Source organism: Oreochromis aureus, linkage group 17 (assembly GCF_013358895.1).
Source record: "Oreochromis aureus strain Israel breed Guangdong linkage group 17, ZZ_aureus, whole genome shotgun sequence".
NCBI classification, from domain to species: Eukaryota; Metazoa; Chordata; class Actinopteri; order Cichliformes; family Cichlidae; genus Oreochromis; species Oreochromis aureus.
The window spans coordinates 18185134-18212736 of record NC_052958.1 but is presented as its reverse complement, the minus strand read 5'-3'; the positions used below and the strand labels follow the sequence as shown (position 1 = coordinate 18212736).

General features: G+C 40.0%; 3 protein-coding genes across 5 annotated transcripts; 1 reads left to right on the top strand and 2 right to left on the bottom strand.

Moving 5' to 3' along the window:
* Window positions 1-3668: 3668 nt before the first annotated feature.
* atp5f1c (ATP synthase F1 subunit gamma) lies at window positions 3669-8425 on the bottom strand. Of its 2 annotated transcripts, XM_031746382.2 has the most exons (9): window positions 8315-8425; window positions 7755-7789; window positions 6872-7003; window positions 6578-6785; window positions 5788-5931; window positions 5640-5704; window positions 5406-5561; window positions 4325-4421; window positions 3669-3802 (listed from the first exon to the last, which is right to left on the bottom strand). In XM_031746382.2, the coding sequence occupies exons 1-9, from the start codon at window positions 8353-8355 to the stop codon at window positions 3799-3801; spliced, it is 882 nt and encodes a 293-aa protein (XP_031602242.1). In that variant the 5' UTR covers window positions 8356-8425; the 3' UTR covers window positions 3669-3798. The 2 variants fall into 2 exon arrangements, with proteins under 2 accessions (XP_031602242.1, XP_031602241.1); XM_031746381.2 differs by lacking the exon at window positions 3669-3802 and having other exon boundaries at window positions 4321-4421.
* Window positions 8426-9165: 740 nt separating this feature from the next.
* On the top strand, window positions 9166-17591 carry kin (Kin17 DNA and RNA binding protein). 2 transcript variants are annotated; one of them, XR_004199865.2, is made up of 13 exons: window positions 9166-9434; window positions 9527-9621; window positions 9709-9752; window positions 9846-9968; window positions 12706-12890; window positions 12974-13022; window positions 13094-13145; window positions 13230-13362; window positions 13447-13575; window positions 13669-13768; window positions 13871-13971; window positions 15323-15434; window positions 17308-17591. XR_004199865.2 is itself a non-coding variant. In XM_031746326.2 (12 exons), the coding sequence occupies exons 1-12, from the start codon at window positions 9321-9323 to the stop codon at window positions 17365-17367; spliced, it is 1185 nt and encodes a 394-aa protein (XP_031602186.1). In that variant the 5' UTR covers window positions 9167-9320; the 3' UTR covers window positions 17368-17591. The 2 variants fall into 2 exon arrangements, 1 of the variants encoding a protein (XP_031602186.1); XM_031746326.2 differs by lacking the exon at window positions 15323-15434 and having other exon boundaries at window positions 9167-9434.
* Window positions 17505-27011, bottom strand: itih2 (inter-alpha-trypsin inhibitor heavy chain 2). The gene is made up of 21 exons (XM_031746325.2): window positions 26845-27011; window positions 26311-26343; window positions 25987-26025; window positions 24756-24928; window positions 24577-24681; window positions 24332-24494; window positions 24154-24261; window positions 23519-23647; window positions 23312-23428; window positions 23000-23168; window positions 22787-22912; window positions 21967-22148; window positions 21466-21651; window positions 21103-21242; window positions 20681-20853; window positions 20356-20490; window positions 20133-20246; window positions 19327-19516; window positions 19075-19247; window positions 18008-18119; window positions 17505-17906 (listed from the first exon to the last, which is right to left on the bottom strand). Exons 1-21 carry the CDS (start codon window positions 26968-26970, stop codon window positions 17759-17761), a joined length of 2841 nt encoding a protein of 946 aa, XP_031602185.1. The 5' UTR covers window positions 26971-27011; the 3' UTR covers window positions 17505-17758.
* Between the last annotated feature and the right edge of the window lie 592 nt (window positions 27012-27603).

Below are 27603 nucleotides of genomic sequence, written 5' to 3'. Positions count from 1 at the left end.
TTAACACACGTATAGACAGCAATTCATAGGTCATTCACACTTATAGTGTGAAAGGAAAAATAACACTTTAAAACATGAGAAAAAAAAAGATTTTTTTTCAGCTTGACATGTCGTCCATATAAGGTAATATATTTAAAGTTAATATTCTTTCACACATTTTCTCCATCATTTGAATTCTCAGCACTGAGACCTTAAAGACATCCTACTTTTTACTTCGACTGAAGCCTTCAAACGACTGATATCATGTCGAATACCTCGCAGTGTTTGGCTTGTATTATGGTAGATGTACTGTCTTCCTTGCAATCATCAAGACAGAAAAGAAAATTATTTCTGCAGAGATAGCTTCTCAGAATTCACACTTTGCTGCCGGAAAGGAAAACAAACCTCAGTGCACTATCTCTGTCAGTAAGCCCTTTATAGTGGACGTCCTATTTCTGCAGTGACTTTTCAACAATGCAAATTTTTTTTATTTTACTTTTTTAAAAGACACACACAGTCCGCTCTGTTTTCACTATCGAGCCATTATCCAAAACTCTCACATTTGCCAGGAAGACTCTTCAAAATGTCTAAATTGACAAAAAAAAAAAAAAAAAACTTCCCAGTGTTCCCTCACACGCCGTCACCCACGTCCATGTAATGTTGGAGTACTGGGCCTCAGCGGTGAGGGGGGAGATGAGAAGGCTGCTGCTCTCTGACTGCGATTATCAGAGTCTGGCATCGCTGTAATTTCAGTGTTCAGATGCAATCGCTCCCTGCTACCCTCAGGAGTAAACAATAACAAGCACAAATACAATAGACAAACAAGGTCTGCAGGACATATAAGCACACACACACACACACACACACACACACACACACACAGATGCAGGCATCCACAGAACCATAAACAATAATAAATGCAAACCACAAGAGTCTTCTGTTTTCTGTCTATATTTGGAAGAAGCTATTGCCCTCTAACTTTAGCCCACATTAACATGAGAAACCAGCAGACCCAGCCTACACAGCTGGACTCACATCACAGTTTAAATCTGAATGCAGTGGATTAATTAAGCAGAACTAACCAGAAGTGTTACATGTCATTTTGCTGTTACACATACAGAAGCACTACTTTAAAATTAAATGCAGGTTGTTGCGTTGGGCTTGAAGACCTCACATTTCTGATCAAAGAGCACAACCTGGTGGTCTCAAAGGGAACAGCAAGCCACCAATTTACACTGTGATTATCCACAGGCTGACGACCATCTAAGCAATAACCTATGCATATGACAAGAAGGTCGGGGACATTTGTGTGTCGTTTATACTTTTGTTAGTTTGTTGAGATTATTTAAATGAGAGTGCCCACCAAACAAAATCACTGTGTGAAATAAGTAGACTTTATTAGTTGGTGCAAAGTCTGCACTATTGACCATGTAAGAAGAAGAAGAAAGAAACTGTGTAATGTGCACTGATCAACTGCAAGATTAAAGGCACTGACAGATTAATTGAATAATGTCACTTTATCTCAGTATCACTGGAGACCAAACACATAACCCTCATAGGATTTGGCACTCCCTGATGGCAACAGCCTCTTCTACCTCTAGAAAAGTGCTTAGCAAGATGATAGTCGTCTCCAAGCTCTCCATATCAGTCCAGTGATGGATCCACGGGATTCCCTTGAGGACACCTTGTCCACAGAAGCTAACACATATGAACCAAAGAATCTGGTAGCAATGTCCTTGTGCATTCAGTGGTCACTGTGACATAAAAACTTCATGTAACTACATCTCTTTCTAATGTTTAATGTCTAATGCACCACAAAAAACCTGGGCTCAAAGTTGGATCCACCGACAGCAGCAGCTTTGAGAGCTGAAATATATTTTTAACATTTACTTTGTTTCATAAAAGCTCAGTTGTAACACCTGTTTAAACGTAGCCTGGTTCCCATAAAGCACCAAACTGTAAAAGGGGGTGTGGAATGAATGAATCCACTCAACACCTCAAACACTTCAGACACTAACTGTCTTCACACACACTTCTGAACATGACTGACATCCCATTCTTAATCGATAGGGTTTAATATGTCTGCTCATGATTTAAAGCTATAACAGCTTCAACTCTTCTGGGAAGGTATTTCAGAAGGTTTAGGAGTGTTTATGGGAATTTCTGACCATTCTTCCAGAAGCACATTTGTGAGGTCAGACGGTGATGTTGGATGAAGAAGTCCTGGGTCACAGTCTCCACTGCAATTCAGCCTAAAGGTGTTCTATCGGGTTAAAGTCTGGACTCTGTGCAGAACAGTCAAGTTCTTCGACACTAAACTCACTCATACATGTCTTTAGGGACCTGCTTTGTGCACTGTTGCAGTTATGTTGGAACAGAAAGGGTCCAACCTGTTCCCACAAAGTTAGGAGCATGAACATATCGAAAATGTCTTGGTATGCTAAAACATTAGAACATGTCTCCACTGCTCAAGTCCAGAGGCAGCATCCAACAGCTTTCATTGTGCTTGGTGATGCAAGGCTTGGATGCAGCTACTCAGTCATTGAAACCCATTCCATGAAGCTCTGTTCTTCTGAGCTAATGTGATTGCCACATGAAGTTTGGAGGGCTTCAGCGATTGCTTCTGCAGAAAGTTAGTGCGCAGAGTTCACCATGCGCCTTGGCATCTACTGACCCTGCTTTATGTGGCCTACCACTTCATGGCCGAGTTGCTTCCACTTTTCACTAACAATAGAGATTGACAGACCACGTGACTTTCGCGCATTGCATGCCGGGAGGTGAAGGCAGGACATTTAAATTACCGCATCAAATGCAAGCATTTGCAGCATCTAAAACGTGACGTTCCAATACCGTGCTTTTTCTTTTCTCTCCAAAAATAATGTACAAAACGAAGGAGAACAATGCCGGTCCGTACAAAGACAGACTTACATCAAAGGCCGAGCACACAGACTGGACAAAAGACATCAGCGTGCTGCCCAACTTTAACCACGCTCAGATTTATAATTACATGGTTCTTGGAGTGAGTGCACACTCATGACGTTTTTAAACTTCAGGTCACTGCAACAGGCCCAGGTGCAGTTCACGGACTGTGGACCTAGAAATGTTTGAGCACAAGACCATCGTGAGTGTAGTGCAAAGAATATATGGTATGCATTACAGAAATGTAGCAGTGATAATAATATTGTATGCTGTAATCGTACTGGGCAATCACTGAGACAAAAATCTGATGAATCCGATAAAACCAAACGCATTTCCGTCGACTTCATGCGGCTGTCGTTCGCCCGGCTTGTGCAGTTAATCTGCTTGTTTCTTTTTATCGCTGTGTGCTTTTTCATTGAAAGCACCCGCTAGTACCTAACCCCCTCAATGACGTCACATTTTCAATCTCTATTGACTGTGGAATGTTTATATGCCTAGCTGCTTGCTTTTATATCATGTAAATGATTTTTGATATGGATGATACCGATAAGGTATAAGAGAAGCATTGAGGTCAAATGCATACTCGTACAGAAATATCTCAAGAATTACAAGCACGCCAAGCTGGAGCCACTGAGCAAATGCATTTCCATCAAAACAGCAAAGCCATTATAAAACCACTTAATAAATCTCACTGGAGTGTCGCGTCGACATTCATCTCATCTATCAGAGTTTATTTGGAGGAAAAACAGATACAGGAAGTGATGAAAGGGTGACGTTCTGTGTAAGAGCTTTATTTTCTCCATATATTTTACAAATACAAGCGCAAATGTTCATTAGACTCTTGACAATAACATGTCTGAAGTACTTTGAAGAGATAATGGAAATGAAGATCCCACCAGTTTATCTGCAAAAAGAAAACGAAAGGTTAGGAACAAGTTTCAAACATTTAAAAAAAATAAATAAATAAATAAAAATAAAAATAAAATCCACACCTCTGAAAGCTACTTGGTCAAATTTCTAGTCTATTTTACTAGAACTTAGGACCCTTCCACAGCTAGTTTTCATTACACTAGTCCAGTGGGGCTCTTTACATTACAGTCTACCACTGTTACCTCCTCTGTTAAGACCAGCCTCAGTTCCTGAGTTCAGCAGAGGTTGAGGAGGAGTAGATTAGGTCGGAGAGGAGAATTAGTCATGAAAGAATCTGACAGCTTTTGGGAATTTAAAGACATGCATAGCTAAGTGGGAATCTTTTGGGAGGAGAGAAAAAAAAAAAAAAGGGTTTCTGAGGTCAGAAAGTTAAGAGCGAAGGGAAGTTAGAGTGAATGAGGATCATAATGAAGGGGTGAGTCACAGGAAAAATTGTAAATGGATGGAGGAAGATAGAAAAGTGGGAGAGAAAATTGAAGACGTGGTTAAAACTTACAAAGCAGCGGCTCCAGAGATGATCTCAATGAGCTCCTTGGTGATGACGGCCTGTCTGGTACGGTTGAAGGTGAGGGTCAGCTTGTCAATCATCTCAGCTGAAGCGAAGGGAGAGAAAAATCAGTCACGGTCAAATTTAAATCTTTATGGTGGAAGAATTAAAAGCATGACTCAGCACAAACTAAATCATAACACGTTACGGTTACAGAAACCCATCTCCTCCTACTCCTCTCAGCTTGTTTTCCATTTGTCATTGTTTGAAGCCTTTAACAGCATTTTAAAGAAGAGACACTGGCAGCCACCACTGCTAAAAACCCAGTCATCATGACTTTGGATTCTGTTACATTTGTCTACAACATGCCCCATTTCAATGTCTACCAAGATCCAAGAGGTGTCCTTCAACTTGCTTGATTTGACAAAAACAACTCCTTTAGTAATGACATGACTCTAAAGACCTAAAAGTGCCCTTGTTAGAAGGCTGAAACTGGAAGAGCAACCAAGGAAGTCCCTCAAACCTGCTTGAGCTTGGATGAACCATTTTTAGTTTCTGTGATTTTTCTGGTAACCTAAAGTTAAACTTGAGCTCTGTACTAGAATTTCCCTTCGAACCTCACCTTACTGCATATGTAATTTGTCATTTTATTTGGGTTCCTTTTTGTTATGCATCTTTAATTACTTGCATCTATAGATAATGCTGGTGTTATACTGTAAATGAAGGCTATTTCCCAATAATTTTAAGTTAATTTGAATTAAACCCATTTGAAATGCTAAACCCAGAAATACTCAGCACTTATGCTATAAGTAACTTTCCATAAACTGCTATGACCACCTTATCGGTCTTTAAACACTTAAGCTTTCTCATGACAGTGTTATGAAACATCTCATATTAGCTGCTATGCTAGCTACTGCTTATATATTTAGATGTTGTTTCCAAAGGCGACATAGCTGTTGGATGATAACTGTTAAAGAAATATTCTAACATCAGTACATCTTTTAAAATGAGAAACAGTATCAGCACCACTCTGACTTCTAGAAGAAAAAAATAAAAGACTGCACATTTGGCAGGAAGGTCAGATTCTTACAGGCGTTGTTGCTGGCGCTGTCCATAGCAGTCATCCTGGCACTCTGCTCGCTGGTGGACGACTCCCTCAGGGCCAGGTAGATGATGTTGACCAGAGAGAACTCCTGGTAGTTCCTTAACACATCAGCATCAATGTCATCATAGATGCCCATGTTCTCTGTTGAGGGAGAAGAGAGATGATCAACATCTCTGATGGCTCTGTGTTAAACTGATTTAACAAAACAACTGGTGCTACCTGAGTTAGCAACTGTGTCTATGGAATAAATGGGCTTCTGGTCCGTCTTGTAGGAGATAACAGACCTGCATGACAGGGAGGGTCAGTTAGCTTTGATCTGGATAATAAAACAGAAGGAAAACAGTGAAACCTCAAAGCCTGTTTGTACCTGAATCTATTGAAGATGACAGAGCCCTGGTCAAACTCGTATCCGGAGTTGAGGAGCTCGGCGGCAATAACTGAAGCGTCACCAAAGGTGGGGGGCTTGCGGCCAACATCCTTGCAGTTCAACATGATGTGTTTTCCATGAGTTCTAAGGCAGAACAATAGTCGTCATGATCAGAGCTCAGTAATCAGTCTTAGACTAGATCCTCAGTCTACAGCTTGAGCTTGCCATCAAAGCTGTCCTACAGTATGGATGGAAGGAGACACGCCTCCAATCCAGAGTTTGAAGGTTTACGTTAACTTTGTGTCATAACTGTGCATGTGACAAGAGTCAAAGTTCAGAGGAAAGAAGCAGCCTTCTTAAAGCCAGATTCCACTGCAAAAAACAGAATTACATTTCACAGAAAACTGGAGCTGCAGTTCTGCTTCTGTGACCTTTGAGTTTTAATGCATGAACTAACACATTAAAATATCAAGGTCACACAATAATACAAATCAACCCAGTAAGGTAACAGCAGACAAACAGCTCCTGTGCGAGATAAAATTATACCCTCAACCCTCCAAAAAAGGAATTAAAAACAAAACATTGAGGTAGCCTAAATATTACTTTAATACACCTTCCCTAGAATAAAATAACCAATATTCACATAACATAAAGGACAGAAAAAAAAGCTAAATATCCCTAAATACCTGCTGAGTGAAGCCAAACACTAGACTACATTCACATCCTTTCACAGTGAGATGATGATCATCACACTGATAAAATGATATAATGACGACAGCCTTGAACACACCTGTGCAGCAGAGCCTTCAGCTTGTCTCCCACATTGATCACCATCACCTCCTTGCCAGCGCCAGTCAGGTTGGCGATCTCACTCTTGATGGTCTTTGCCACACCGGAGTGGATGGCGCCACAGAGCCCACGGTCGGAAGTCACACCAATAATCACGTGCTTGGCGGCTTTCTCCTCCGTGGTTTTGATGTCAGCCTTCTCATACAGGGCTGAAGAAAGGAGTAAAACCTTCAATCAACAGCTCAATTGGAATCAATATTAAGCTTCAGTCAACGTGACAGTGAGATGTACATACCCAGAGCACCGGTGCCATAGACACGTGCTGGTTTCAGCTGCCTCTCAGCACGAGCATACTTGGCAGCAGCGACCATTTTCATGGACTTTGTGATTTTCTGGATGTTTTTGATGGATTTCAACCGAATGGTGACTAGAGGGAGAAAAGAAATGACAACTGAATGCCATTTCACACACTAAGAAACAAAGTATCCATCCCTTTATTACTGACGAACCTGCAAAATCACCTCAATTCTATTATTCACAAAACCAAAATTCAGCAAATTAATTGTAATTCACTTTTGCAGCTCTTAGTCTATTTTTTTTTTATTTCCCCTTTTCTCTTTCATTATTCACTACTTTCTGATGTTCTCATCACAGCACCTATGGCTCAAGGTAGAAAGGTACTATGCAAGTACAAGTTCAAATTAGGTTTAACAGTTGTTAAATGTCTCCATTAGAGACTCACATTCAGTTTGAATTAGAAATTGTGTAATATTCTCATGAACATCAATTAATTAAATTTAACTTGTCTATTCCTTTTTCATTTTGCTATGGAAAGTTAAAAAACACTGATTACACATAACATATACTGCTAATGAATTTAACGCTCGTGTCACAGGTACTTCATATCAGCAGTTAACCAAATGCTAAGATATCAGGGCTGAAATTGATGGACTGAGATAACCCGAGACTGCCTGCTAGCCTTTGCATTAGCTTAATAAAAAAAAAAAAAAAAAAAAAAAAAAAAATTATATCATGCTTTGTTCTGGTATCAAGTGACACCCAGTAAATGTTTGCAGCTTTGTTGAAGAGAATATTAAAGATTTTGTGTGAGACCATTCAGATTTTGTATCCGAGATGTGTTATGTTTCTATCAGAGGAGTAGTATACAAAGTACTTACTGTCCTTCAAGGTAGCCATGTTCCTGACCTGCCCCCTGTGAACAGAAAGGGTGTATGTGAGCTTAACCGACAAGCTTCATCAATATCTAAATACATCCTAAACAGCAAAAACATCAGTTTAGAGCACGGACTCATGTTAAACGTACCTTTGATATAGATTTAGCTGTTTGCTAACCCTGCAGAAGAGCCCTCATCCTTTAGCTTGGTGGCTAACTACACAGAGAAAGCTGTGGCAGTTAACTCTAGCTGTTCCTGTGCTGTGTTAGATAATGCAGTAAAATAAATCGCCCAGGGGCACTGATAATATTTCACTTTTGCCGCTTATATTGAACAATGTCAGCTCAGTTAGCATTAACGGCTAGCCGGCTGAACGTGTCCAATGGCAGCGCTGTCATTCATTAGCCGCGGCCTGCACGGTAGCGCGCCCTTGTATTCAATAACTGCAAACGGTGCAGTCTACACGTCACACACTCAGTCCCGCTGCATATCTACTTAAAGTAAACTTATAAAATACTGCGTTTAAGGCAGCGGAGAAAGTATATGAAAATTATTCACTTTACCATTGTGGGGAGAACACCAAAGCGCTGCTCCTGGCGAACATGGTTAGTCCTATGAAGGTCAGACACGCAGGACTGCGCAGGCGCAAGTCAAAGGCAAAATGGACGAATTGATGCCTTCACGGACACTCGTTAAGATAAAGCTAATCTATTCCATCCTTCGACATTTTTCCAAAAGTTAAATCAATTATTGTACATTATCGCAGTAATTTATCCAGCCTGTGTTTACGCTATTTAACATCTACTTTTTACAATACAGTCTCTTACGGAATGTAAATGTTCCCTTTTACCAGCTGAAAAGACTTCTGCTCTTTTTCCCAAGAAAATTTTTTTTTAAAAATTCTCGGCTTACTTTCAAAATTCTTACCATTAATGGAGTACTCCTGAAGATTCACCTGTTCCAATGTTGCATACGCATACATTTTTTACTTGTGCGTAAATAAAAACTTCTCATGCTAGCAGCCAGACATACATCTTCCTTTTGTAACTTATCTTTTACATGTAGTTTAAATAAAAAATAAATTACTGAAAAATATTGAATTCCACAAAATATTTGCTTGGGCTATAATTAAGATTTTATCATATTAGCTAGCAACATCTTTTTTCTTTTTTCTTTTTTGTTGGTTTGTTTGGAGTTTTTCTTCTTATTTAGCAAAAGAAAAAACTTTTAAATCATCTTTTAATCGTTTTTTTCTTGTAGCACAATTAAATAAAACGCAGAAACATTAGTTAAATGTTAAAACAGTTAAAACATTTTGTGAATGTGTTTTCCGGAACGTTATGTACACGAAATTCCAGAAAACACAAACTTTATGAGGAGCGCAAACGCACAGCAAGAGTATCGCGAGTTTTTTCGTTTATTCGCGAGGGTATGACGTTGAAGCACACGCGGAAACTGTTTATCCTAGCAGCGAGCGCTCGTTTGAGCAGCGTTTCGAGGAAAGAAACATAGATTTATTTATTTTTTATCATTTTATAAAGTGTTTCGTGTTAAAGGTAACTAGTCATAATGGGAAAAGCAGATTTTCTTTCACCCAAAGCGATAAGCAACCGAATAAAAGCCAAAGGTCTACAGAAGTTGAGATGGTATTGCCAGATGTGTCAGAAACAATGCAGGGACGAGGTAAGGTGTTCATTAAATGGGTCTTTTTTTTGGTGTATTCGTTGTACTTCTAAATGATTTTAAACTCTAAACTGTGTTTTTGATGGTGACAGAACGGATTTAAGTGTCACTGCATGTCCGAGTCCCACCAGAGGCAGCTACTGCTGGCCTCGGAGAACCCCACCAAGTTCATGGACTACTTCTCAGAGTGAGTTACGTCATGTTTCTTCTTCCGTCATGTTTGTGATTTAATGAAAAAGATCATAAGCCTTTATTCTTGTTGCTTTTCTCCCAGTGAATTCAGAAGTGACTTCCTGGAGCTGCTCAGAAGACGATTTGGTGAGATGGGGTTTGCTAGTCATCCAGATGTTTCTGCAGCAGCAGCTGTCGATAGTCAGTTATAAGAATGTTTTTTGCTCCTTTCTCATCTAGGGACCAAGCGAGTACACAACAACATCGTCTACAATGAGTACATCAGTCACCGGGAGCACATCCATATGAACTCCACGCAGTGGGAGACTCTGACCGACTTCACCAAGTGGCTGGGCAGAGAGGGTAAGCTGGTGTGAAACACTGCTCTACACGGTGGTCTGAAACCTACGAAAAGAAAAGAATAATTATGGCCTGTGGAAATGCACTCTTGTGTTTTGATCACAGCCTAGATGTTTTTGTGAATAGTTTTAAGCAGGGTGAAATTAGGTGGGCGTTTATATATTGAGCAGCTTCACTTTCAACTACAAACCACATCTAATCAATCATGTATGCAGTGCTTTATTCTATAAGAACATATTTAAATGACCAGTTCACAAAAAAGTGTGTTGGGCTCGTTGATTGGACAACCACAGGCTGCTGATGGTGTTTCTTTTAACTGAAATGCTGGTAACAAGGGGAAGTTGCAGAAGTAGCAAAGATAGACGAGTTGAAAGCCACAGCTACAGACAGAGCACAGGTAAGGTGAAGAAGACATTGTAGGCAGGGTGGAGTGGGTGCAGATGAGTGTCAAAGATGATTTGTGATAGAAGGAACACAGCAAGAGTGAAAGAGAAGGTTTACCAAATGGAGTGAGGCCTGCCAGAGAGCTGGAGGTGGCAGAACTGAAGATGTTAAGATTTTAATTCTGAGTGACCGTGAGGGACAGGATTATAACTGAGTGTATCAGAGGGACGGCTCAGGTTGAGCAGTTTGGGGGCAAAGTTAGAGAGGCAATGCTGGGATGGTTTGGACATGTGCACAGGAGGGGCAGTGGATGTACTAGACCAGGGGTCGGCAACCTGCAGCTCCGGAGCCGCATGCGGCTCTTTAGTCCTTATAGTGCGGCTCCGCGTGGTTTGAGAAAATAAATTAGAAGTATTTAGCTGAAGTGTATTTTATTTATGTTAGTTCTTTTTTAACTCGTAGTTCTAAATTGGAAGATTATTGTGATATTGAAATATAAAAATAAAATTATATTCTATTATTTTTTCATCGCTCAAAATAAGAGTCACACTTGCGGAAGCCGGTATACCCGCCGAAACGCCATGCATTTTTCGAGACTTCCAACCCCAGGTAGGCCAATTATGGGTCTTCGGATCCACATTATGTCAGCAGCCATTCTCCACCGTGAACTATGTTAAAAACAAACACCGTTCACGCCTGACAGATGACAGCTTACAGTCCTGCGTAAAGATAAAAGTGACTTCGTACAGCCCCGATTTGCAGACGCTGTGCGTAGAGGTTCAGGAGTAGAAGTCCCATTGTAAACATACCACGGCAGACCCGACGATGTTTCCATGAGCATGCTTTTCAGCATCTCTTTATTGAGCACTTTTCACACACGGTTGCTGTACGCATACAGCCGGCTGTAGCTTTTCAGCTCACAGCCCGGCATATACCCACAACAGCACAGATAGCGCGGACGTTAAGGCAGCGAGGCGTGATTGCAGGTGCCGCTCAGGTGCGTCCGCCTCCCCTGCAGCGGTGCTGCAGACCACGTCCCGCCACACGCATTAACCAGGTAAAATACATATTTAGGCAGAATTTTGCAAATATCTATTTTTCATTTTTCAGCAGCATAGAGCTTTTTTTCCAATTATTTTTTAAAAGTCAGGTCAAGGCTCCAAAAGCCCAAAGGTGATATAAGAGTGGCGGCTGACAACAGTTTTTGTTTGCTACATGGATCCTTTTAGTTCAGCTGGGTGTCTTTCCTTTTGTTATATTTCTTTAAGAGTTCAAAATGTGTTAATTACATAAATAAAATGTAATTTTCTCTGTAGCACTTCATGGATTTCATAAGCAACACACCTTAGATGTTCACACAAAGCACAAAGGTAAAAAACAATATATACAGTGTTATCTTCATTTTAGATGTCAGAAAGTATTTGTGGCTCCCAATGTTTTCTTTTGCGTGGAAACCGGGTCCAAATGGCTCTTTGGGTCTTAAAGGTTGCTGACCCCTGTACTAGACAAAGGATGTTAGAGATGGAGCTGACAAGCAAGAGGAAAAAATTAATCAAGGAAGACATGCAGAGGAGGATGCTAGGGATAAGGTGAAATGGAGGTAGATGATCTGCTGTGGCAACCCTTAAAGGGAGAGGAAGAAGATTCAGCTGTCGTGAAATCAGTAATGAGTAGTTTTCTCTTAGAGTCTGTATTTTTAAGAATAAGAATAACTTTATTTATCCCGAGGGAAATTCTTTTGTCATGTACATGCTCAAAGCAGCAGGAGAGACAGAGGAACAGATAAATAAGATATACAATAAGAATAGTAGTATACAGTAGTAGGATAGTGCAAGACATAGTATCAAATAACTCTAACGAAGTAATATAAATGAAAAATTTCTCGACAACACAAGAAGTATAAACTAAAAAACTAACTAAGTAGACAAAAAGAAATAAATAAGAGGAAAAGAAAGAAAGGGGAAAGTAATTTTCAGCTGTAGAGAGCATGCTAGACAGGCTGCCATCCGAGACGGCGGCGGAAGTACCTTTCATCAAACCACCTGCTTCCACAGCTTGGGCAATAAAAATTGACAATTTTTAAGGAGTGAAAAATCTGAAAAACTCTTTTCTTTGTATTATTGTAGGGTCTTTACAATATAAAGCGCCTTGAGAAAACTGCTGTTGTGATTTTGTGCTATATAAATACACAATTGAATTGAATTGGAAATTGATGTCCATTATGTATATGTAGCTTGATGAGGCATTAAAAATCACTGACTGGTAAATTGACAGGTCTGTCATCTAGATGTAACCTTTTTGCAGTTAATGCAAAGGAATATAATGGTACTTTAACCTTGTTTGAAATCATCAACAGGTTTTTGCAAAGTTGATGAGACCCCCAAAGGCTGGTACATCCAGTACATCGACCGTGACCCAGAGACTATCCGCCGCCAAGAGGAGCAGGCGAGGAAGAAGAAACAGGAGCTTGACGACGAGGAGAGGAGTGCCAGAATGATCGAGGAGCAGGTCCGCAAAGGCCGCGAAGGCAAGGACACAGATGTGAGTACCAACAGGGCAGACCCAAACCTCGTACTGTATTTGCTGGTTCAGCTCTTTATAATCAACATGGTTTTATTCTACAGGAAGCTCCAGTCTACACAGAGCTCAAACGTGAGAGTGAGGAAGAAAAAGGTTTGTGTTTTTTCTTATTTTCTTAATACATTTGTTTTTTCCCCTCACCCTTACTTATTTCTGTCTTGCAGTTGCTTTCAACTTGGGTGCCTGTTCTTCTGTCGCCGGCCCCTCCAAATCAAGGTACAGAGGTCTCTGTGTAAGATGCATTAATGTAAAATGCTTCAGCCTTTCAGCCTCTAACTGAGTGCTCCTGTCCTCCTTTAGTTCGGTTCTGGGTGCTAGTGCGCTTAAAGCAGCATCATCTTCGTCTTCGACCTCAGTAAAAAGGAAAGACTCCAGCTCAGACTCCAGAGGAGGAGAAAAGAAGAAGAAATCAGCTTTGGAGGAGATCATAGAGGTTGTGATTCTTATTGTGTTTGCATTGTCTTCGGTTAACTGCAGCCGGGTTCATTGATCAGGTATGTGATTCCTTTTTGCACAGATGGAGAAGAAGAAGCAGCAACAGCAGCAGCCAGTCAAAACTGATTACTGGCTGCAGCCCAATATCATAGTAAAAGTAATCACCAAAAGACTGGGGGAGAAATACCACAAGAAGAAGGCTGTCATCATGGTGAAGTATTTTCTTTAGATTTAAGTTTGGGTTGCAGTGTGTAAACTTTAAAGGCCTGTGGTGCTTACATCTGCGGATCCTTTTCATTCATAGGAGGTACGAGACAAATACACTGCAGTGGTAAAAATGATCGACTCTGGAGACAAACTGAAATTGGACCAGAATCACTTAGAGACAGTTATACCTGCCCCAGGTAAACCAAACCAAACCCTTTAAGCTCTATAAATCACATAGAAAAACGTTCTTGAAATGTTTAATTGTTCTGGTAGTAAACCTGTTCTCAAACTTGCTGCAGGTAAACGAGTTTTGATCCTGAACGGTCCTTACAGAGATGTGGAGGCCCTGCTAGATGGCATTGATGAAAAAAATTTCAGCGCTGCACTCACTCTTGACTCTGTAAGTATTTTGACCTTTCAGCTTTTAATTATCTAAAGGAAGTCCCTGTGATGTTAAAACATAGTTTTATTGTCTGCAAAAATTAATGTACTTCTGTAGTCAAAAGTCTTCACATTGCTTTGTTTGTTCAGTCATTAGTACAGATTCCAATGATATTCCATAAACAATGAGTGCTTATGTTTATGAAGCTAAGAAGAGCTTTTGTGCACAACAAATTGCTTAAATAATTTATTTTTTAAATAGCAGAATTCTCTTATTAATAAGCAATAATTTCTGATGGCACTGAATTAAACAGTGTTTAAACCATTAAAAATGGGGTGCCCCAGGGTTCTGTTCTTGGGTTATTGCTATTCATTATAAATAAATATTTTATTAATAATAATAATAATAATAATAATAATAATAATAACAATACATTTTATTTAAAAGTGCTTTTCAATACACCCAAGGACACTTAACAATAGACTAAAACACATAATAGAACAATGACAAAATGAAGAACAATAAAAACAAAAAACACAAGGTAAAATAAGCAAACAATAGGTTCACAGTGAATATGCAGATTTGAACAGATCGATTTTGAGTTGAGATTTAAACTGGGGGAGAGAACCAATCTTTCTTGTATCTGGGGATAGAGAGTCCCACAGCCTGGGAGCAGAGCAGCTGAAAGCTCTGCTTCCCATGGTGGTGAGGTGGAAGGAAGGCACAACAAGTTGGATAGAAGAAGATTGAAGTGAGCGGGCAGAAGAGGTAGTGCTTGCTCCTCCTTACCTTTCTGTCAGAAAGGTAAGGAGGAGCAAGGTTATCAAGGGCCTTGAAGGTGAGCAGAAGAAGCTTGTATATTTTTGGAATTTCACAGGGAGCCATTGAAGTTCCTGAAGAAAAGGGGTGATATGTTGCTAGGAGGGGGTTCTGGTAGAAATGTGGGTTGCAGTGTTTTGAACCAGTTGAAGCTTATGGAGGGAATAATACTAAAATATCAATTTCTTTGCCGAATTTAATACGTCTAAGGCTCCACCTTTGACATGTCTGCCTTTGATAACTTCTAGCTAACACTCTTTTAATTCTAACTTACCTGATATTAAAACTTTTAATCACTCTAATGGTTTTTGTTATTTTATTTATTTCAGTTGGCACATGAAACAACCAGTGCAGTAACCATAAATTAAGTTTTCATATTCTATAAAAAGTTTTGTGCAGTTAGTCTTTGTCTCTGTCCTTTCCTATGTAGACATTCTGTATTGGCATGCTACCCCATCAACACTTAATCAGAACCCTGTATATCAGAGTGCATTATGCTTTATCACTGATGACAAACTTCATTCTCATTACTTTTCTCTGTATCACACAGTTGGATTGACTTTCAGCTGTTGTTCCAAACTACTTCGATCTAGTAACTACAATTCATATGCTCAACCCTAGATATACCCCAGAGATGTTAAAGATTTATCATCTCATGTGATGTATGGCTTTGTTATCAATTCCTTGTTTATTGTCTTCTATCTTTTCTAACAAGAAAGAAATTTGAATTAACTGTAACATTTGTAAGCTTAAAAAAAACAGCTAAATAATTTAAGGCTTCCCAGTGTGTCAAACAGTTTAGAAATAATCTAATTTGACAGTATTCATTATACAGGGAGTGCAGAATTATTAGGCAAGTTGTATTTTTGAGGAATAATTTTATTATTGAACAACAACCATGTTCTCAATGAACCCAAAAAACTCATTAATATCAAAGCTGAATGTTTTTGGAAGTAGTTTTTAGTTTGTTTTTAGTTTTAGCTATTTTAGGGGGATATCTGTGTGTGCAGGTGACTATTACTGTGCATAATTATTAGGCAACGTAACAAAAAACAAATATATACCCATTTCAATTATTTATTTTTACCAGTGAAACCAATATAACATCTCCACATTCACAAATATACATTTCTGACATTCAAAAACAAAACAAAAACAAATCAGCGACCAATATAGCCACCTTTCTTTGCAAGGACACTCAAAAGCCTGCCATCCATGGATTCTGTCAGTGTTTTGATCTGTTCACCATCAACATTGCGTGCAGCAGCAACCACAGCCTCCCAGACACTGTTCAGAGAGGTGTACTGTTTTCCCTCCTTGTAAATCTCACATTTGATGATGGACCACAGGTTCTCAATGGGGTTCAGATCAGGTGAACAAGGAGGCCATGTCATTAGTTTTTCTTCTTTTATACCCTTTCTTGCCAGCCACGCTGTGGAGTACTTGGACGCGTGTGATGGAGCATTGTCCTGCATGAAAATCATGTTTTTCTTGAAGGATGCAGACTTCTTCCTGTACCACTGCTTGAAGAAGGTGTCTTCCAGAAACTGGCAGTAGGACTGGGAGTTGAGCTTGACTCCATCCTCAACCCGAAAAGGCCCCACAAGCTCATCTTTGATGATACCAGCCCAAACCAGTACTCCACCTCCACCTTGCTGGCGCCTGAGTCGGACTGGAGCTCTCTGCCCTTTACCAATCCAGCCACGGGCCCATCCATCTGGCTCATCAAGACTCACTCTCATTTCATCAGTCCATAAAACCTTAGAAAAATCAGTCTTGAGATATTTCTTGACCCAGTCTTGACGTTTCAGCTTGTGTGTCTTGTTCAGTGGTGGTCGTCTTTCAGCCTTTCTTACCTTGGCCATGTCTCTGAGTATTGCACACCTTGTGCTTTTGGGCACTCCAGTGATGTTGCAGCTCTGAAATATGGCCAAACTGGTGGCAAGTGGCATCTTGGCAGCTGCACGCTTGACTTTTCTCAGTTCATGGGCAGTTATTTTGCGCCTTGGTTTTCCACACGCTTCTTGCGACCCTGTTGACTATTTTGAATGAAACGCTTGATTGTTCGATGATCACGCTTCAGAAGCTTTGCAATTTTAAGACTGCTGCATCCCTCTGCAAGATATCTCACTATTTTTGACTTTTCTGAGCCTGTCAAGTCCTTCTTTTGACCCATTTTGCCAAAGGAAAGGAAGTTGCCTAATAATTATGCACACCTGATATAGGGTGTTGATGTCATTAGACCACACCCCTTCTTATTACAGAGATGCACATCACCTAATATGCTTAATTGGTAGTAGGCTTTCGAGCCTATACAGCTTGGAGTAAGACAACATGCATGAAGAGGATGATGTGGACAAAATACTCATTTGCCTAATAATTCTGCACTCCCTGTATATTGAAAGAAAAACATAGTTAGTCAGGCTTATTGCTCCCTATTTTCAGGATTAATATTTTGGGTTTGTTTTAGGTATTGTCCAAGTTCTCTTCTGTTCTGCTATAGCCATTCAAATGTCTTTTCTTCTTCGTCCTCAGGGTCCTCAGAAAGGAAAGAGAGTGGACATTGCCTACGAGGATTTCTCAAAACTGGCCTGAATAAGCATACTTGCTGTTTAAACCTCGGGTAGCTTTTTAGCTGAAGGACTCTACTGTGTCAGAGTTAATTCCCCGGAAATCTCTTGTGTATGTCCCATAATTCACCTGCTTGAACAAATCAGAAGAACTTTGAGCAGTTTGTTTTTGTTTGTTTTTATTTAGTATTCGTGTCAGTTTTGACCTTTCAGATGTATATTTTCTCAAAATAAATTTGACAAAAGTTACTTCTGGTGTCCTGTGGAAAATAAGATTAATAAATTTAGTTGCACAGCAATGGAAAAAAAGATATTCCCCTTCACTCATATGACTCCTTTTTAAATGGTTCTAATTTTCTCTACTGATCCCTGGGGATTAATAGCAGGACAGGGTAATTTAATGTGGATCTGGCTTCTCAGGGCATGTGGAGGAAGCTGCTTAGATTTGGAACAATGTATTGTGAGTAGTGGCCATCAATGAAGCCCTTCCCACTGTTGTGAATGAACCAGCAGTAGACGTTGGAGCCGCGCTTCTTATCACGCCTGTAGTCCTTCTGCCAGCCCCTGACACACACAAAAACAAGAATGTAAAGTTTTAACAAGAAGGTTTCTTATTAATATTTTTTTTTATTATTGTTTTTGTTTTTTTGTGGCTCAAGACATACCTGGTGACAAGCAGCTTGTTGCCCTTCACTTCCATAGTGGCCTCCTTCTTTAGAGGGTCAGCTCCTTTGTGGATGTCGTATAAGCTGACCTCAGGCTCACTGGAAAACTGCCCTGTGGGACCACATTTTTAGCTTAAACTCTATCTTTGATATTTAGTATACTGTAAGCTCAATCATGAGCTGAATTAACACAAAAAGACAATATGAGAGCAAGAAAAGTTCTGCTTCAAATGCATTTGCACTATTGCATCTCGTAAGGCCAAGAGTATTGGCCTTATGTGATTAAGTTTTGCGGTTGGTGCCAGATGGGTTGGTCTAAGTATTTCAGAAACTGCTAATGAGATGGGATTTTCCCAGAGAGCTATTTCTAGGGTTTACAGAGAATGGTCACCCAGTTCTCTGGGAGAAAAATTCATTGAGTTAGAGGAGAATGGCCAGACTGCTTCAAGCTAAAAAGGCAACGATAAATAAAATAACCATTTGTTACAACCAGCGTGTGCAGAGAAGCATCTTGAATCTTGAAGCAGATAGACCACACTAGGAGAAAACCACAATGGGTAAAACTCCTGTCAGCTAAGTACAGGATACTAAAGCTATAATTTATATAAGCTCACCACGATTGAATACTAGAAAAAAAATTGCCTGGTTTGAGTCTAACAACCACAAATAATACTCTGAACAAACAAAAACATGATGTTTTAAAAGTAGTTAAATAACTGGGATGTCACTTTTTCATGAATCATGAAAAGAATCATGACTCTGATTTTTAATTGAGCAGTCTTAATTGTGCTTACTGAACTTCAGTGGTCTTCTTTGTACTTTGTATTGTATGGTAAACACTTCAATATTTATATCAATAATTACATCTTCCTCTGTTCCACTTTTGCATGGGGTTCCTCAAGGCTCGATCATGGGACCATGCTGTTTTTATTATCTTACCTCTGGGCCTCCTTGATTCATATCTTATAACACTGCCATGCTTTACTTCTCTATTAAACGTAACAATTTTGACAACATTAATGTTTGATTACTGTGAGGATACTGTGTGTCACACCACCTAGACTTACCTATGAGTCCGTGGACTAGAGGTGAATACTGGTTCTCATTGGGAATGTAAATCCCAAGAAAGTCAACATTAACAGGGTGTTTCTTCCACACACGGTGAAGCAACACCATCACCTGGGTACTATTATTTATTGTAATGATGACATTAGAATTCTTTACAATGGAAATCCTTATCCTGAAATAGAAACAAAACATCTTTAGCCAAAAAGACCTGACAGCAAGGTAGAAACTGTGATTAAAGGTAAGTCAGCTACCCATCCTGTCTTATTTCAGCTGTAGACCCCCAGGTGAAGGAGTGGTTGTTTCTGCCATCAGTCATGGTGATTCCATCAGTACTGACAATCACACTGATGCCGTCCGGCTGGTAGTAGATGCCGATGGTGCCAAAGTAGGTGCGTTTGTTCACTTTCTTAGAGCCAATTAACTGACCATTCACAGTTACACCTTAAGGACAGGAGAGGGAGGTTAATCTATGAACTATTGTGTCACATAATATTCACTTAAATTTGGAATTTAATAGACTAAAGATTGAATAAATTAAAATTCACTTCAGGTCTGCAACATAAACTGTACATAAAAGATGGAGTGCTTTATTCATTTTTTTTCTAATGACCAGAAGGGGGTGACTTTTCTGGTTACAAAAATTAGTCAGATTGTGAGGAAGCCTCTGACAAAATTACCTTTCCTCTTCCTTTTAATTCCTCAGAAAGCATTTTCCTAATGAGTCTAGGGCTTTATCTTATTTAGCCTATTGCGGTATGCTGTTGTTTGTAAATTATAATGGCTACTAGAGAGTGGTTAGTGTCCTCTTGTTCTCTGGGTCCTCACATGTGTTGTCTAGTTTCAGAAAACCAAGATGGTGACTGCTAAAATGCTACACTTCCAGCATTAAGGTGGAAGTCCAACCAAGCAATATCATTTTGGCTACTTCAATCTTTTCTATACAGCTTATGCTCTGCAAATTACTTAGAGAAGTCGTCATGGTTGTTTGCAGTAGTAAACTGTAGATATAGTCATGAAAAACAAAACACCAAAACATATTTCTTTGAACATTTACTACCTGTTCCACTATCAGAAAGCAGGTTAAGAACATGACCAGGTTTGGAGTCAATGTTGAAGCAGATGTCCATGTTACTTCTGGGCAGATGGATGATGAAGTGAGGGTCATTATCCACTGGAAGAGATGCACTGAGCTGGTTACTCACTGTGTTGTGTTCACAGGGAACACTGCAGCTGGAAAGGTACTCATGATGCTCAGTAAGTGTGTGTACAGCCTGTATTACCTAGGTTAACCTGCTGGGGCACAGTGAACTCCTTTGGACCTTCCAAAACCTCAACCGTTGTGGGTGTTGGGGTGGGTTGGACCCAGGGTGGAGGCTGGTAAACAAATGTCACAAGAGGCGGACCACTTGATCCTCCTGTAAATATGTGAGAGAATAAAGTATTATATTTTGCATGTACAGCATTTCATTCATATATGTATGATCCCATTTTGTGCCCTTTTATTCTACATGTGCTTTAAATGCTTTAGGATCCTTTCCCTTCCTCATCTTCCTCAGCCGTGTAGCACCTGTTTTGTTTAGTGTCATGCTGCCGTTTGCCATGCACCTGAGCAGCAGCCATGTTTAGGGTCCTTTGGAGAGTCAGCCAGCAACCTCTCCGTGGCATCCCCACTTTCCACTAGCAGAGCGGTGAACGGAGTGACAAACTGATGCTCCACAGCCAGAGTCATGATCCGCTGGGTGATCTTCCTCTTTTTGACAGCTGTTGTAGCCAGAGACCTGGAGGGGAGCCACACCTCAGCTGTCAAATACTGACAATTCCACAAATTTGCTGTTGTCTTCAAGGATATTTATATAGAAATCGTGTTTTCTTTCAGGGGTTTGACTCTGCTTGTATTAGAGGGCCATTGACATTACTTGGTGTTATATTCCAAATGATATTTCCATGTTAAGCTTAGATTTGGCAATAATGATCAACCAGATATGTCTCCTACGTATAAAGAAATGAAGCAACTGATCAGCCCTCACCTTTCACCGATCAGCTGTTTAATGGTAAGGTAAGCCCACATCTGGCGGGCAAAGCCAGTGAAGGAGTGCTGCTGCTTGGCCAGCTCTGCGTCCAGCTCTGTGGTGTCGGCGTCTGTCTCCAAAATGATGTCCAGGCGTGCCTGCAGGACGAAATGTACCATGGGATACTGGTAGTAAGGCTTCATTCCTTCATTCCCTACTACTCGGGCTATTTTTTAGAGTTTGAATGAAAACATTTTTAGAGTTTGGATAAAAAATTTTCTTTTAACCACAGAGCCCTATAGATTTATGATTTACTTATTCGTGGATTACTGAATGGGGATATAAGCATGTTAGGTGTATGACTGGGTGTGTTGCACTTACAGCAGACCCCATGGTGAAGCTGGTCAGCGTGTTGCTCTCAGATGGCAGCACCTTCCCAGCCACCACCAGCTCGGAGCCGCTGAAAAATTTATCAAAGTGATTCTGGGTGACTTCTGCAACTGAGTCCTCTTGGAATTGAACAGTGATTTTCCTCAACAGGGGAGAGGAAACCTGGCTATAAAATGCCTGTGGAGAGAGAAGAAAAGGAGGTGATAACCGACAGTTTTGATGGTTAAACGGGTCATCATTTGCTGCATCCAACAAAAAAGGTAGATTTTATCTTACAGGAAAAATCTGTTCTTTATTTGTACTGTGATTGGCACAACTTTCCATTACCAAACTGAGTCCCAGAAAATAGTTTACCAGTGAGTGGGAGTATGATGCCTAAAGATTAGATGCTTGACGTAAAGGAATGCTTTGGACTTTAGGAAATTAGAAATTTGGAGGAAGAATGTAAGTGATGCAGAGTTGGATGGTTTTTGTTGTGTTTCCTTGCTGTACCCGTAGCTGCTCTGCTGCATCATGGTTGGCGTAGATCCTCTGAGCCATGCCCCTGTTCTCCGTTGCAATACGTTGCAGGAAATCATAGTCCACATCGAAGCCGATGCCGAGTGAGAAGAGCGAAAACTCCTCCCTCATCACTCGCTTTACATTCTTCTGGATTGCACTGAGCTTGATCTCACCTGCAGAAAACTTGGATCAGCTGTTTCCATCTAAAACTACTTCTTCTACTCCACATTAAAGGCTTTAGAATCACCAACACCTATAATCCTGGTATTAAAAGACTATACCAGTATTTCTATGACTCCTTCTTAACCACATATCATATATTGGATGAGAAAATGCAAACTTGTCTGCAGTAGGGCTGACTAGTTTATATGCCTTTGGTCACATTAAGGGCTGAAAAATGAAGCCAATGCAGAATTTGCAAAAACTGCAGTTCTTTAAATAGCCATTTGGGGATGGCTCCATTTGTGGCATGACCTCTTTGAGTGACAATTAGGAGTCAAAACAGGCTACTAGCTGCCTGCAAAGCTTCACCTCAACTAACCTGAGCCTTTTAACTGTTATTGTGTTGCTGCTGTGCAGTAGAATGGTTTGTTGTGTGGCGGTACCAACAGATCATCCTAGAAGTCTGTCCTTCAAATTTGGGGTTTGAAAATCTTCTGATGCTTTAAAAATCTTATTAGCACTAATAGCTTGCTAACTCATCTTGCTAGTGTTAGCTGAAAGTGATCCATTCTTTTGTCCAAGTGTGGTCATTTCTGGCTCCAAAAGTTCAAGATGGCTAATGAGAATTAGCTGAATCAGGCAGTCTTACCAACAGTGGGGTCTCCATCAGAGACAAGAATGATCATGGAGACGGAGCGAGGGTCAATGACCTTTTGATTGGACGCTTTCACCAACATCTGAACAGCTCTCAGTAGGGCCTCGTTGATGTTGGTGCCTGCAGTCAGTAAAATCCAAACATTAACATGGGAATGGTCATTCGAGCATTCCTTTTGATAATAGGATAATAATTATTGTGTCATACCCCCACTGGGTTTAATGTTCTCAATGTATCTCTTGGCATCTGCAATCTGAATGGAGGAGCCAGGTACAAGCTCCGCACTCCAGCAGCGCACATTATGGTTAAAGTCTATGATGCTGAAGTTGTCATCGATGGTCAGGTCGTCCAAAATAGCTTTCATGGCCTGCACCGTCTGTGAGAGAAGCTTGGGTTTAAATGTATTCTGAAAAACCGCCACTGGGCTGCAGTGTTTTACAAAAGATGGAAGATTAAGATGGAGCAGGAAGTGCCAAAGTGCACCACATGTTGACCAAAGAGTAAACAACTGTCGCTTACTTGCTTCATTTTGACCCCCCACATGGACCCGCTGACATCAATGACGAACACAATGTTTTTTGGAAGAGGGGAGAGGTTGGACGGAGCAAAGAAGTAAACAAAGTGGCCATCTGAGACCTGCGGGAATATAGAGAGATTGTCATTTCTAAACGACTGTATCAATAAAATCATGTTTTACATGATACTTGTAGGTTCAGTGTGTGATACCTGCAGTTCCCCAGCATTGCTGTCTCTGTTCACATCATATAAAACTGTAATAACACCCTCTACAGTGCTTTCTGTGCAGTTTTCACACTTCTTCTGTTGCTGTACGGTGGGCTTGAACACAATATGAGCCTGAGGACAAGAAGAAAAAAAGGGAAAGTATTTTTTTGTTTTTTTTATTACTTAGTAAGTGAGGCCGGAGGAAGGTCTGTATATATAGTCCTGTAGTGTTTTTTTATTTTTAGTTCTTCATTTGATACAAATGAGAAAAGAAAAACTGTTTTTATTGGCCAGGATCACATTTGTCAGTTAAAATGATATATAAAATATACATTTTTAGGATAACTTTTATAGCTATCTAACAAAAACGGTTCCATGAAAGTTTGCCGTGAGATCAAAAATAAATTAATATATTAAAAGTAAAACAAATGTTTTCAGCTATATGGCACTGTACTCATGGGTTATTTCGATCTCATGGATGTTTATTTAAATTCAAAAAAGAGGAAGAAGTTAAGATACTAAGAAACTGATAATTACAATAGGAACACAAAATAATGTTATAATAACAACCAAACAGCTAATCTGATTATATTGTAAAGGTTTATATTTTACACATAAACGCATATTTCTGGTGTTACCTTGTCTTTGGTGGACGTTACTTTAATTAGATCTGCAAACTGCGCTCCAAAGGTGTTTGATGCCTTTACTGTCGCAATTCCTTTCGGCTCAAAGATGTACACGTCCACCTGAAATGTCACGGCATTAGAAATGATCGCCAGATGAAGTGCACGTCCACATTATTTGTGACCTTCTCACCTGGAGCTGTGGCACCAGCCTCCCTGGCTGCAGGTGCAGCGTATGCTCATAGAGATTCAGCTTCCTGTGCATCATCTCCTGGTAGTGCAGCTCAAATTCAATATTGCTGCCCGAGGGCACATGGACCTCTGTTTTAAAGGTTTCCATGTCCTGGGAATTAGTCCTGTGAAGCAGAAAAAACAGAAGAGTTTAACTGACAAGCTGCACAAAGGAGTTGAAACCGAGAGGCTGTTCTGCTCCTGCACCTGATGATGGCGGCTGCCTTGTTTCTCGCTCTGGCCTGAGCATACAGGTTCCTGGCCACCGTCTTCTCCTTCACTGAGCCCACAAACGTTATCCCATTCACATTCCTGCAGGAAATATAAGGTTCAGTTATATCTGCCCCTTTCACTGGATTGCTTGCACTGAGTGAATCTGGGCTCACATGGTGAAGTTGGTGATGAAAGCTCGTTTTGGGATCTGGACGTTGAAGGCGATGCTCTGGGGATTGGAGCCTGAATTGACCACAGAGCTACTGATGATGGTGTGGGAAAAGCGTGACGTGATGCGGCTTTCCACTTTGTAGCTCCTGACAGTGATGTCATCTCCACGGATGGCCTGTGCAGACAATGAAGGAATATCTGAACGAGATTTTGAAATTTCCCGGACATTTCATAGAGAGGTTTAGCTTTTCTGATCAGGATAAAACTTAATTTTTAACTTTGTTTTCATTTGTTCACAAATTTTTACTACATTCAAGTTTTCATAAGAGGTCTTTCTCTGATATTATATACTTTAAACCACAAACTCATTGCATTCTGTAGCAACATAAATCAAGTACAGTGCCTTTAATAAAGTTCTCTTTATTAATAAAAGGTATTTGGGTAAAATTTGATCCCTAAGTGTCTACTTTAAGACCCAAAGGTATCAGATATTTCCTTAATGTTCATTGGATTTGATCTTAATGCTTTTTGCCTATTTTTAAATAACTTGCTCAAAGGCAGGGGTGTGTCTAAACCATGGGGTGTCTGCTCCCTAAAAACACCGTAAAAACAGTCTTCCATCATATATATATGATAAATAAACAAGCCCCTTTCAACATTACTGTGATTATTGTACAAAGCTACACCATTCATTAATATAATGCATATTATTTTGAAAGTACTGCAGTATTACAGTTTTAATTAACTAAAGGGTCTGAAAACTCTACTAAATACTAGATAATGGCTCGGACGGTGTTAAATTAAGCTAGTTTTTCATGATGTATTGTTTTCTGATGTAATATATTATTTCCCATAGGCACACATGACTAGTTATTGCCCCCCTCCCAAACCCCAGCCCCCATGCCTTCACAAATCCTGGAAACACCCATGTAGAGAGACATTAACATCATTTATTGCCTGTTAAAGTATTTTGCTGCTGTTTATGATATAAAGAGAAAGAAAATCCAGATGAAACAACAATCATCTGTCAGACTTCACAAAATGTTTCTGCTAATTTGGCTTCTAAAGCAGAGAAACAGGGACAGCAAAGGGAAGCAGAGCAGGATTTACACTGAACAAAGTCAATAACTTGTCAGTCATGAGGATCTCTTCAAACAACAGCGTATTGATTATCAGATAAGGTTAAACTCTGTCACAGTAGAGACTGCTTGAACAACAAGCGAAGGGTCATACCTCAAAGTCTTCCTGCTCCTCACTGGTCAATATCGCTCTCTGAAATACACACAGAAGTGATCAGACTATCTTAATGTGCTCTCTGAGGCAAGATTATGCATCAGTAACTGTTATTAAATTTGAGCAGATGTAGAATTTAAAACTGGATGAGAGTGGCTTTGTTTGCTGAGCTTTTGTTTATTTTTGCAGAATCAATATGTGAATTCCATGGATTGCTGAATACAAGCGTTGCAACACCAATGAGAAAAGCAAATCCACGTTTCAAGACTCTTTATTCAGTGTGCAGGTAAAATAAAAGTCCGACTTTCGAAAAGATGCTCTCACCTTATGTCTCTCCCGATGATCCTGCGTCTGTGACTAGCGGAACAAAGAAAATGAAAGTAAATAAAACATCTTTCGACATGTTTTCTAGTCATTTAATGTCATTTAGACTGACTTCAGGGGTCAAAAAACGCTGATTTCCCTCTAATTTTAAGATTTCTTTTAGTTTGTTTTTGTTTTAGCCATAATAAACATAAACATGCAAGAATCTTTCTTGATAGTGTAACAATAAGCACGAATTTCAGGGAATAGCTGCTTGTAATTTGTTGTATTGGGACATGTTGCAGGTCAACCTTCAAGGCAGTCATTTAGAGTTAATCTTACATATTTTATGCAGACTGGCTGTTACATGGAACACACGTGGCTCTCTTGTAACACCCATGAAAACATAAAATTCACTTGAAATTATAGGTGTAAAAAAGTTGTGTCTCCACTATGAGGCCAAGACTACCAACACAGTTTTACTTAAGCTTAAGTTCGAATATATATGTATATATATATATATATATATCTGTTTATTTTACTTTTCCAACTCACCATCTCGTCCTCCCATTCCCCGTCTATCACAAACTCAAAGCAGCAGCCCTGATGGAGGAGCAGGAGCCCCAGAAGCAACACCTGAAGACGCCTCATGTTTCTAGGTCTGTGGGCTCGTGTGCACATATCCTCACACGGAAAACACACAATACAAAACAAAGCAGTGGGAGAGGGAGAGAGAGAGTCCTGCAGGGGAGCACAGCTCAAGACCGAAGGTTAAAATCCACTGAAGTGATCGGCCCCAGTCAATATTTGTTGTGTTTCATGTAACCCACACTGCAGAAGGAAACTTTGAAACTCGGCCTGCAGTATGAGCAGGATAAAAAGGACAGGTCTGAGTCATTCACAGGTTAAAGAGGGCGATCCAGAGCTGAACATCAGGGTGCACAACTGACCAGGAACAATTCTGGTATGTTTCTGTTGGAAAGCCAGCTTTGCAAAATGCCTCTATAAAAGAGCATTTTCAGAACATGAATCAAATAGGGCAAATAGTATCTCGGCTTGGCCACGAGATGGCACCAAAGTAAACCCAACTGCTTACAGCTTCATGATAAACTTTTGACCTCCTTAATACACTCATACTAAGCATTTAGGGAAATACTGTGAGTAAAATCTGCAATTTGTAAAAATGTACTACACTTAACGAATTTATTAAACCACCACCCAATGTAAAGTTCATGCCACACATGCAGCACTGGTAATAACCAAAATCTTTATTTTAATATTTCTGTAATGTAACTCACCAGTATGTGTAAGCGC

Bases quoted from the DNA above. Each gene is read 5' to 3' on its own strand.
- atp5f1c (XM_031746382.2), bottom strand. From the start codon at position 8,355: ATGTTCGCCAGGAGCAGCGCTTTGGTGTTCTCCCCACAATG. The intron at 7,004-7,754 runs GTAAGTACTTTG...TTCTCCCTCTAG, and splicing joins CATGGCTACCTTGAAGGACA to TCACCATTCGGTTGAAATCC. The intron at 5,932-6,577 runs GTGTGTTCAAGG...GTTCTGCCTTAG, and splicing joins CTGAAGGCTCTGCTGCACAG to AACTCATGGAAAACACATCA.
- kin (XM_031746326.2), top strand. From the start codon at position 9,321: ATGGGAAAAGCAGATTTTCTTTCACCCAAAGCGATAAGCAACCGAATA. The intron at 13,146-13,229 runs GTACAGAGGTCT...GTCCTCCTTTAG, and splicing joins GCCGGCCCCTCCAAATCAAG to TTCGGTTCTGGGTGCTAGTG. The intron at 13,576-13,668 runs GTGAAGTATTTT...TTTCATTCATAG, and splicing joins AGAAGAAGGCTGTCATCATG to GAGGTACGAGACAAATACAC.
- itih2 (XM_031746325.2), bottom strand. From the start codon at position 26,970: ATGTGCACACGAGCCCACAGACCTAGAAACATGAGGCGTCTTCAGGTG. The intron at 21,652-21,966 runs GTACAGCAAGGA...CTCTCTCCACAG, and splicing joins ATGCAGCAGAGCAGCTACGG to GCATTTTATAGCCAGGTTTC. The intron at 20,247-20,355 runs GTAATACAGGCT...CATCTCTTCCAG, and splicing joins GCCCCAGCAGGTTAACCTAG to TGGATAATGACCCTCACTTC.